At 36.8% G+C, this 12,327-nt stretch overlaps 1 protein-coding gene across 1 annotated transcript in view; it reads left to right on the top strand.

Moving 5' to 3' along the window:
- The window catches only part of LOC127977304 (metabotropic glutamate receptor 3-like), a 41,286-nt gene that overhangs the window by 10,787 nt on the left and 18,172 nt on the right, over positions 1 to 12,327 (top strand). Inside the window, exons 2-3 of the mRNA XM_052582138.1 lie at positions 5,793 to 6,403; positions 9,095 to 9,968. Of these exons, the coding sequence (XP_052438098.1) occupies positions 5,945 to 6,403; positions 9,095 to 9,968 (1,333 nt within the window). The 5' untranslated portion in view covers positions 5,793 to 5,944. The remainder of the gene's footprint in view (positions 1 to 5,792; positions 6,404 to 9,094; positions 9,969 to 12,327) is intronic.

Below are 12,327 nucleotides of genomic sequence, written 5' to 3'. Positions count from 1 at the left end.
ACAATTTCAGCGGTCTCATCTGTGTAAGCCAGCTACATTATGTTACCTTGGTGACATATTTAATTTGCAGGAACAATGCTATGATACATCACAGAAAAACAAATGTTAAAATTTGAAAGGCACAAAAACATGCACATGATCAACAAACATGAAAAGCAGTGACAATGCAGCACTGGCAAGTGACTGGTCTGAAACTCTCTCACACTGGCCCCGGGCCATCCTTACTGTTGAACCCCTGCTATTATTCCTGTACTCTTGTAAAAGCACAAGTATGCAATTTAATAGAAAGTATTCTGTCCCAGGAGGATCCAGGCTCTCTCCAATAAAGACTATTTTCAAATAATTGCACCATGACAAAAGAATTCTTCTTTAAAACATTTTGCAGCAACTCACTGTTCTTCGTGGCCCTTGAAGCAAGCAAAACAAATTTTTATAGTTTTTACGGATGAAAAGAATTGTTGTGTGGAAAAAGAGATAACTTTAATATTTCTTTCAAGTCTTTATTTTTGGCACAGGAATTTAGAATTGATTTTTTCGAGCTGACTGTTTGGTTTAAGCATGATGTTAAGGAACTGCCTGCAAGCAAAATCCAGTTAATTCCTGACTCTCTCTATACCCAAAAAACGCCCGTACCACACTTCTGTCCTACCCCTCTTAACTTATTAACATGATTAACCATGAGGAACTGCTTAAAGATAGGCTACAGAAGGTGGTTAAGGGAATAACAAAACTACCTGTGACTTCCCACCTCCAAGAAATGACTGCAGTCTGGGGAATTGTTTCAAAATCAGCCTGTTTGATTGATTTGATAATGAGCACCTTGATGAAAATCATTACTAATTTAAAGATGTTCAGGAATTAGTTTGACTTCAGATTTTGTTGTGGTCCATTTTTTTCTGCCTCTGTATAGATTTACAGCACTTGTGAGAGAATGACTGTGTGATGTACTATTTCATGATAAAATCCTTTCTAAGTGTGATTTTTAATTTGCAAAACTTTCATTTTAAAGTGTTTATCTTACTAAAATGTATATGGTTATGAGATAACCACTATGAGATCTTTTTACACATGTAACACCTCTTCTTAAAATTTTATTCCAGTTTGGTGGAGAATGTAAATAATTCATTAGCACAAATTATGCACAGTGCCTCCCTTTGTGTACAATAACATTCAGCTGGTTATTATATTCCCAGTGATTTAAGACAGACATATTTACAGAGTAATGTATAATAATAGTTAAAGGTCTCTGCTCTTATTTTGAATGTGTGTCATGTTTAAAACCATAAAATCATACTCAGCAAAGAAAATAATGCGGGACTTTTATCCATCGGGAATTGAGTGGATCGTGAAAACTGCTTTCTATATGACAGGTGTTAGGAGGAAAGAGGCTGGGGGGAAAAGAGTGACATCAACCAAACATCTTCTTTTCAGCGGCAGAGCAAGTCATTATATTTTTATGTTTTTTTGTTTGAAATAATGTGCGCTGACTAATCGTGCATAACTTCAAGCATCTTTGTTCCATTTGTTAGTATTTCATTTAATCTTAAACAGAAAAATATCACAAAAATAAAAAGCCCCCTTATTTTCCCATCCACTATAATGGACCCCAGGGTTGTGTGCCATACAGAACTGAATTGAGAAATTAAATTATGTAGTTTGGAACAACTTTCCCCCATGTTGTTCTAAACTCGTATGGATTTCCTCCTTCTGCTGAACACAAAAGAAGATATATAAAAAAAAAAAATTGATCCCATTAACTTTTAAAATAATTTTTTTTCCATACTATGGAGGTAAATGGGAACCACCAAATGTTTGGTTACCCACATTTTTCAAAATATCTTCTAAATATCTCTACAAGTAACCCTGGACCACAAAATAAGTCTTAAGTCACTGGGGTATATTTTTAGCAATAGCCAAAAAAAAAAAAAAAAAAACATTGTAATGGTCAAAATTATCGATTATTTTTCTTTAATTCCAAAAATCATTAGGATATTAAGTAAAGATCAATATCTTCCATGAAGATATTTTGTAAATTGCCTACCGTAAAAAGTTAATTTTTAAAATAGTAATATGCATTGTTTAGAATTCATTTGGCGATTTTCTCAGTATTTCGATTTTATTGCACCCTCAGATTCCAGATTTCCAAAATGTTTATCTTGGCCAAATATTGTCCGATCCTAAAAAAAAACATAGATTAATGTAAAGGTTATTTATTCAGCTTTCGGATGATGTATGATTCTCAATTTCGAAAAATTGTCACTTAAGAGGGTCACATACTTATGCTCAACAGAAGAAACAAACTCATATAATGTTTGCAACGACTTGAGGATGAGTAAATGATGACAGAAATGTTATCCTTGGGTAAACTATCCTTCTAAAAAATATAAGGAATCTGAATTAAAAATAGCTATGTAAACGTTTTACTGTAATATTTTACTAGAAAAAAGTTTGGCAAACTTTAAATGTAAACCTGAAAAAAAAAAAAGTTAAAACCATCAAGTTAAATAGTTTATAGGCCTCACAGATAGAATGACATTTAGATAGAGAGACAGACAGACAGACAGATAGATAGATAGATATCGCCCAGTGTGGCCACAGAGACTCAGTGTGCTAAAACAACACCAGTCCAGTTCTGAAGAGTCCAAGAGTCTGTCATCAAAGCAAAAAGCACTCTTCCTCCCTTCTCTTCCAGCCCTCCAGATCTCCCGCTGACCTCTCAGGAGAGAGAGGAAGAGCGCAAGCAAGTGGAGGCCCTTTAAACCAGCAGCGGCCGCGTAGCGTTCGCCCAGCGAGAGCACCATTGTTGCTGTTCAGCTAGTAGACTGAATCACGGAAGAAGATAATGAGGAAAGCTGCCGTTAGTGCGATGCTGCCAGAGGCCCGCATGTTGAGCTTTGTGTTGCATTGCACGGTGTAGATAGCATCACTGCGGTTGAGTGTTATCCAGCCTTGGAGCCATCTCCGGGCCAGGCTGTGAGCCTTTGTGTAGCTGCCAGAGCCGTGGAAACCCGGCAAGCTATCTTGCACACCTCATAAATCCGCCCCCCATTGCCGCCGCCACCGCCTGCGCTCGCGCTCGCCCACCCTTCTGCAAGGAAAAGTGGAAGAGGAAATCAGATTAGGGACGTTTTTTCCCAAGCCCTGAGATCAAAAACCAGGCTTAGATATCAAGGCTGCCTTTTGCATGGTTTCAGCACAAATGGAGAGACACACATACCCGGCATCAGATTTAACAATTAGTGCCTTTCGCTTAGCTCTCTGAGAAGCTATTTATCAGACGGCTATATTTGAAGCATTTTCTAAAAGTCGTAGGTTCGGGATTTAATTAGTATTTCATACTTCTGTCATCTGAGCTCCATTAACAAGGGGGAAGTCAACTCTGTACTAACAAGGAAGAAACATTAATGCTCATTTGAGGAAGGGAAAGGAAAAGATGTTACGTAACAGGGCATAATGGATTTAGCTTTACAGTAGTTTCTCATACTCTCCACAAACATGATTTTCTCAGGCAAATTCACAAACCGTTGCAATGCTTTTGCACATTTCAGTGCAAAAACCTTCATCATGCATAGTTAAATTTAGTGCTTTAACACAGACTCAAACTTAATAAATGTATGACTTTTTCCACTCAGCTGAATGGATTTATCTGCAGTAAAGCCCCGTTCACACCAACAACGGTAACTATAAAGATAACTATAAAGTAGTGCTGTCAAACGATTAATCGCAATTAATCGACTCCAAAATAAAAGTTTTTGTTTACATAGTATATGTGTGTATATTTATTATGTGTGTATATACACACACATACTATGTAAACGAAAACTTTTATTTTGGATGTGATTACTCGCGATTAATTGTTTGACAGCACTACTATATAAATAATTATAATATGGTTGATATCATCTCGGACGCTCATCTGCCGCTTTACATTTTCTTGCTCGTCATAGTAGGATGGATTCTGATTTGCTGTCAATGTTTTGATCAATCATCAACTGGAAAAAAAATGTTTTGAAACAATATAGTTTTTCTGTGCATTTATCGTTATAGCTGTGGTGTGGACTGCTATTCTTTAATACTGAGGATGATTTTTTTTAACTACATCTTCATCATTATCTTTATAGTTATCATCCTTGGTGTGAACAGGCCTTTAATCTGGGCAAAGTAAGGATAAAAAAAAATTATTTGTATAAAAAATATCTGACTTGAAAAAAAAAAAGTTTACTCAATTAAAATGTACTAAGCTTTCTTTTTTTATAAACGTGAGTGAAATGTTTGTGAAATGCTTTATGTTACCTGATTAGCACAATTCCTTTAGTGAAACAAGGGTTAAAAATAAAAAATAAACTGCACTATCATTGGATGCAAGGTTTTGTTTTTGTTTTGTTTTCTCAATCAGCTGAACAGTTGCATCATCTGTCTGAGCTTCTGTGCTGATTAATTTATGTTTCTCATGTGTTTTCCATCCTTGAGAATCTGTTTTGACAAATCTGTTCGTAAGGGTACGGAAGGTGCGGAGGAGTTGGTGTTGGGTGAATTTGTTGAGATTCGATTGTCTGTGCGCATCTGTTGTATATCTTTGCAGACGATCTCCTTTCAACTCTAAACAGAACACTGTGATTACAGAGAACAAACTGACCCTGAAAAACACAGGAGAGCCCTGAAATGTCTAATGCTTGAAGTCTGACTCTCTTCATCTGACTAACACAAGTCTTTTTAATTCAGTTCAAGCGGCGGTCGTCTTTTTAACGCCTCTGGGTAGATATTTCCTATGCAAGTAATAGAGCTGTTCAGGTGGTAGTCCAAAAACACAGAAGAGAATTAGCATTTTTGACCTACAGGTTCCCTGTGGATTTCCCTTTGGGCTTTTATAGTGACAGTTTTGGATTTATGAGTAAAATAATGTCTGTGGTAAGCATTACAAGAAGATACTAAACATTTTGTTCTACTACATAAACTGCACACAGTTATATGCTAAACATCTATTTTATATACCAAACATGTATCAGGTATTTTAAATATGTATTAAACATGAATTTTATACCAAATACCAAAATGTAAATTTTAAACTTCCTCACATTTACAAAATAGTATTTCATTCTTCTGTTGAGCACAAATAAGATATTTTCAGCTATTTGTGTAGCCAACACCAATGGTGTGTTTGGTCACCATTTACAGTGGGAACCAGCAACTGTTTGGTTCCAAACATATACCTTTATGCTAAGCAGAAAAAAAAAGAAACTCATATGGAAACTTGGGTGAACTAACCCTAAATATCAACCCTTTATAAAAAAATACAATAAAAAGCTTGACAACTATTCCAAGCTCTTCTACAGTTACTTGTTAGCAACTTATGTATAAAAAACTTCAAAATTCACATCTGAGTTATGATTTTGTGTAATTTATGTAATAGAACAAAGCATTAAAAAAAATGGCACAAATTTATAGTACATCACAGTTGAACAGCTCCATAGGCACATCATGAAAGCAGTGATTCATCAAAATATATGTCCTGAGTAACTACTTGAGTGGGAAAAGTCTGAAATCTCCAAAACTGTTTAGTAAGATTAAATGGCACTTAAATATTTCAAAGATTATTTACTCCTAATATCAAGATCTGTAATTTTCAGACTGGTCCAGTCTATGTGCTTTCTAGAGCAAACAAAGTTTTTTACTGAAAGGTGGGAAGTCTTAGCCGCCATATTGAGCATTACGATTTCTCACATTTATATTTTAATGCTTAGTCTGTCTCCTTGCCTTATAGTGTCTCCTTCTCTCTGTCTGTTTCTGTGCAGTTCAAAGGCTGAACCCAGTGCTGTGGATCTCCATGAGTAACCAGACAGAGCTCCCTGCCTCCCCTTCATGCCTCTGTCAGTTCTTTGACGCCCACCTTACACCCTCTCTCTCCCCACCTGACCGTTACACCTTCTCAATCCTCTTCCCTTAAATGATGTGGTCTGCTCTCCGTGCTCTGCTCCTGGTGCTGCTGGGTACCAGGGTCCTGGTCTCCACCGGAGACTCTCCCCGGAAAGAAATTAAGATCGATGGGGACCTGGTTTTGGGAGGCCTCTTCCCCATCCATGAGAAGGGCATGGGCATGGACGAATGTGGCCGGATCAATGAAGATCGAGGCATCCAGCGGCTTGAAGCAATGCTTTTCGCCATAGATCAGATCAACCAGGACGTAGGTCTGCTACCGGGTGTGGCTTTGGGTGTCCATATCCTGGACACCTGCTCGAGGGATACCTACGCTCTAGAACAGGCGCTGGAGTTTGTTAGGGCTTCGCTTACAAAAGTGGATGATACAGAGTTTATCTGTCCTGATGGATCCTACGCTCTTCAAGAAGACAGTCCGCTGGCCATAGCTGGTGTCATTGGAGGATCTTTTAGCAGTGTCTCCATACAGGTCAGATCCAGTCAATTTAAGCTAAATCATATATATAAAAATAATTATTTTAAATAAAATAATTGTTAATGGAATTAATAAAATACTGTTAGTAACTTAGGTTAAAAAGCTTTAAATTCACATTTGAAATATGATTTTGTGTAATTTATGTAGTAAAATGAAACGTCCAAATATCTAATAATCCAAATAAATAAGGAAGGTAAGTACACTGAATTTCTTTAAGTCTTTTTTCATTTCATGAACTATTTCATTCAAAATTGCTAGAAAAATTTGGTAAATAAATTACAAAGAAACAGCAAGTAACAAAGACTGAAATAGTTTTTTATAGTTATACAGTATATTTTTGAAATTACATTTTCTACTAAAGAATAATCATTGGTTTATGTACAACTTTTTTAAAACACTGTAAGTAATAACTTACAAGAATGCATTAACATAATAAATTGCATATGGAATAAATATATTATGGAATACTACAAGAAAAACATGCAACATTTTTAATTAAATACAATTTAATATAAATAGATAGATATAATTATGCCAAAATAAACATATACAGGTCATATTAATTCTAAAAAAAATAAAATAAAAAATAAACTATATCATTTATATTCCAAAATATGTTTCATATAGCTCCCAACGAATGGATTAAACATAGTTTGATTTCACAAATTAGTTGCAACAACATGTTCAAGAACTGAGTTTAATTAGCTCATTTAATCCACTAAAATTAAACAAGCAGCAGAAAATCCGGTCTCTGTAGTATAACCTCCCTTGAGAGATTCCAGTTCACATTCTGAGCACGGTCACCTAAATAAACCTCTTTTATTTGTGTACAGTTGGGAAGAATTCATCAAAATTACTGAATTATTTGCAAGTTCGGCTTTGTGAATCACAAATTTGTTCTTTACCCTCTAGAAACCAACTTGGCAAAAAAAAAAAAAACAACACAGCCCTTTTTCCTGACCAACTATGAAGTACTCAATCCATTATTTAGATGGCCGCCTTCAAATAAAACTCTCCGCCACCCCCTGTTTCCATTCTTCGCTCCTGTAAATCCAGTTTGCTCTTTCCTTTCCTCTTGTACGTGCACGGATTAGTACTGCGGCTATACTATTGTGTGTGTTGTGCGTTGTTGCTTTCTAGTACCTCTGGTGACAGAGCCATGGGAATTTGCATAATTTTGCATAACCCTCTCCCCATTTGTGGCTCAGCAGAAGCTGACTTCCTCTATCACTTCCGAAATTCGTAATCTGTCTAACCCTCCTTTCTTCTTGTTCCCTCTCTCTCTGTCTTTTTCTTGTTCACTGTCATTCTTTTTTCCCCTGTCTTCCTGCAGTTTTATTTAGCGATATCGCTCTGTTTCTGGCAAAGAGCTGGGAGAATTGTGACCTCACAGTGGTCTCTCGTTAGATAACCATTGTTATCCATTGCTCTCCTTTCATCGCCAACGACTGGGCATTGTTTTTCTCTCACGACACCGGCTGTTGTTTGACAATCCCGCCTCCCTCCCCCTGGCAGACTCTCTCCTGAGAGACTGTGTACGCTTCTGTCCCTCATTCCTCCATATTCTTTTAAGTTACCTCATATCTCAGCTTTCAAAGGGATAAAGTAATACAGGTTTAAAACAAGGTCATTTTTTCTTGTCTTTAGACATTGCTTTTTCTGTACATCCTATTGTTGTCTTTTTAAAGTCTGCTGTTTTAAAAGATTTTTTTATAAAATAAATTAATACTTTTAATCAGCAAGAATGCATTAAACTGATCAAAAGTGGCAGATTTTATCTGACTTCAAATCAGCATTAGAATGATTTGTGAGAGATTTGATGCTGCTGAAAAATCAGCTTTGTCATCAGATAAATAAATGATATTTAAAAATATATTCAAAACAGTTATTTTAAATTGTAATAATATTTTTGAATATTGGCATTTTACTGAATTTTTAATCAAATAAATTCAGCCTTGAAAGAGAAAAAAACTCAAACTTGTAAATGGTTTTGAGTTTCAGAGAGCAACAGAATCAAGTCGCACCCTAATTATTATTATTATTTTCTCTCACATTGATTAACCTATTCATAAATGAAGATGGACATAATTCAGGTTTGCTAAAACAATACCCAATCTGGTTTAAAATTAAAATAACATGTTCTGATCAATCACAATAACACAAGGAATGTGCATTTTAAATTTTACATTTTGATATCTACATACACCTAAACATCAACAAAGTGTCAGCAACTCTTGTTTTGAGCATTTTGCAAACATTAATTACTTTCATATATAGATAACATATCTGTGAGCATCCCAAAACACAAAATAATCATTGCATACAACAAGATCGAACTGCAGGTTCTGTCCTATCTTTGACATAAAGACCGGCGAGCTGTCATTGTGCATGCCAGAGTCAGTGTTATGCAGGAAAAAAGACATTATCCTGTACAATTCTGTGCGTGGGATGTGAGATATGGAAGAGCCAAGCTGCATCTCACCAAAGAGAAACATTTCGACGCTGCTCGGCCCTGCTGAGGCTGCCTGCGTCCTCTTAATTGGGCTAATGTGGCTTGATCCAATCAAATGACTAAAAAAATAATATTTTATGTATCATAGACTTTGGATAATTAATTCACAAGGTGCTGACTTATTGATCGAAACATGGTTCGTAATGCAGAATATGTTTGTGTGTTTCTCCCAGGTTGCCAACCTGCTGCGACTATTTCAGATCCCTCAGATCAGCTATGCCAGTACCAGTGCCAAACTCAGCGACAAATCCCGTTATGATTACTTCGCACGCACCGTCCCACCAGATTTCTACCAGGCCAAGGCCATGGCGGAGATCCTGCGTGCTTTCAACTGGACCTACGTTTCCACCGTCGCCTCAGAGGGTGACTACGGAGAAACAGGAATCGAAGCCTTCGAGCAACAAGCCCGTTTGAGAAATATCTGCATTGCTACTTCAGAAAAAGTAGGACGGTCAAGCGCTAAACGCTCTTCGTACGAAGCGGTGGTTCGTCAGCTTCTACAAAAGCCCACGGCCCATGTGGCAGTGCTGTTTTTGCGTAGTGACGACGCACGAGAACTCATCGCGGCTGCCACCCGCCTCAACGCATCTTTTCTCTGGGTTGCAAGCGATGGATGGGGGGCGCAAGAGAGCATCGTAAAAGGGAACGAATTCACGGCGGACGGTGCGATTACATTAGAGCTCGCGGCTCATCCTATACCAGAGTTCAACCGCTACTTCCAGAGCCTCACGCCTCTTAATAATCACCGCAACCCTTGGTTCAAAGACTTCTGGGAACAAAAGTTTCAGTGTTCGTTGGGCACCACTTCAGCAGCAGGGGCGGGAACCCCAAAACCACCTTGTGACCCAGAACTGGCTGTCGACAAGTCTAATTTTGAGCCCGAATCAAAGATCATGTTTGTTGTAAATGCTGTATATGCCATGGCACACGCCTTGCATCGAATGCAACGGACTCTTTGCACCAACACCACGCGCTTGTGTGACGCCATGCGGAGTCTCGACGGCAGGAAACTCTACCGGGACTTTCTACTTCACGTCAACTTTAGAGGTAACCTGCTTTGTTTTGTTCCTCACAGTCTAGTAGCGTACAAGTTTACGTTGTTCACGGCATATCTGTGTCACTCCGTGGTTCCCAAACGACAGGTTTACAGGCTCTGTAATTAGAGACACTGTGTGTCTTGATTGCGACTGAGAGAATGAGGCAGGAGTTGAGCAACTTCTGTCAGCGCCGCAGAGAGCTTGGCGTTGACTGACAGCTGAAGGAGAGAGAGGCAGGTAAAAATAAACTATGTAAAAGTGCTCAGCATGCTCAGGTTGGCAAGTAGATGGGATTATGCCACACTTATCTGTGACTATGCACAAACACATTCAAAGACAAACTCACAGAGAGAGAGAGCTAGCGATAGCTAGAAGTTTAGAGGAGGAAAGGATGCAGAGAATTCTGACTACGCCAAACAGAGATGATGGGAACAGCAGCACAATTACATTATACATAATCATCACGAATACATAAGGGATAATCTAGAGAGGCAAAATAAAACTTGACAGGGTAATCAGGATCCTCACTTGAAAAGAGTGGTCTTATATCTTTCTAAGGGGGTTATTTTGCAATAATGACTGGCAGACTGTGCATAATTTAGTTGATTACAAGACTACTTACCAAATAAATAATTGATGGACATTAAATATTAATTTGAGCTGAAATTTCTTTATGTGTGAAGAAAGAGGCTGCAGAGTGATGTAAATAAATACCATGGTCTATAGCACAGTATACACTTACGAAAAGTACTGTGATGGTGCTATCGTATCAGATTTTAATAATGTGGTGTTTTAAATATAACATAGTACTGGAGCTCATGGTACCATATCTAAAATAAAAAAATCCAAAACGCCAAAATACCATGATTAGTACTTTTTATAAGGGATGTACAATGTATCAGAAATTAATGTGTACATTTATTAATAATAATAATAATAATAATGCTGATAAAAATAATTCATTAATAAATAAATACTCTTAATAGAAATCTCTTAAGCTCACCAGGAATACATTTTTTAATCAAAAAATGCAGTAAAAAAAATCAAAATCAGTGATTTTGTGAAATATCATTACAGTTTAAAAAAAATATTTTCTTTCTTAATACATTTTTTAATTGTATTTATTTCTTATGATGGCATAGCAACATTTTCAGCAGCCATTACTCCAGTCTTGAGCATCATGTAATCCTTAATAAATAATCGTATGCTTATTTAGTGTGTAAGTAACATTTTAGAATATTATTAATGTTGAAATGTTTTTTTATTTTTTTTTATTTTTTATGGAACATGTTACTTAAAAACTATTGATAAATAGCATTTCAAATAGAAATTGTAGCATTTATTATATTTATTATATATATTATATTTATTTTATTGTCGCTTTTGATCCATTAGATAGATAGATAGATAGATAGATAGATAGATAGATAGATAGATAGATAGATAGATAGATAGATAGATAGATAGATAGATAGATAGATAGATAGATAGATAGATAGATAGATAGATAGACATTTTCAAAAATCATGTTTTTCCATTGTGCATTCCAATTAATCTCAATCAAACTGCATTTGAGTTATTTTGATTAAGTAAAAAATAACAAACAAAAAAATATATACAGCTAACTAACACAATAAAACACAATAAAAACATGATAACATTTTCCAAATAAACTCTTCATATGTAAAATGAGTAATACCTTCAAAAAAACAAAAACTACATGAAAAATTGTGCCATACAACAAAATACAAAGTTATTTTTATACAGTGCATATGTGTGCATGTATGTATGAAAGACAGAGCAACAGAGGGAGGTAATGCTATTTTCACACACAGAAAAGAGAGAAATAGATACAAAGACAGATGGAAAGAATGAGAGAGAAAGAGAGAAAGATCGGGCAGATAAAATGACGGGAGAGAGGTTGAGTGGGCTGGTACGCATCAGCAGAAGAACATTCTCTTTGAAGTTCACCATCTTCATTTTTCAAGCGCAGAATCAAAGACGTGTGGGGTTTGCTGTCTGGGGCGATTGAGAGGGAGGCAGGAGGCAAGCCATGCAGGAGAACAGGAGGGAAAAACACGTCATCATCATGCAGACAGAGGAGATGGAGGTAGAGAGAGAGAGACAGAAAAGACCGAATGGAGGAGCTTGTGGAGTGAGAATGATCGTAGATGTGCCTGGAATCAAAAGAAGGGTGTTGGTATAGATGATCTGCCATGGAGAAAGAGAGAAACGGAGGAAAGATGGAAGATATGAGAAGAGAAGCCCAGAAGGGTTTACAGTTCACATTCTCCTCCCTACAGTGAAGAATTAAGTCCCTCTGCGCTTCCAAGCATTCTGACTCACAAAGTTCACACAGCTGGCCCTTC

This window comes from Carassius gibelio, chromosome B18 (genome assembly GCF_023724105.1).
Source record: "Carassius gibelio isolate Cgi1373 ecotype wild population from Czech Republic chromosome B18, carGib1.2-hapl.c, whole genome shotgun sequence".
NCBI classification, from domain to species: domain Eukaryota; kingdom Metazoa; phylum Chordata; class Actinopteri; order Cypriniformes; family Cyprinidae; genus Carassius; species Carassius gibelio.
This window is presented reverse-complemented; position numbering and strand designations above follow the sequence as displayed.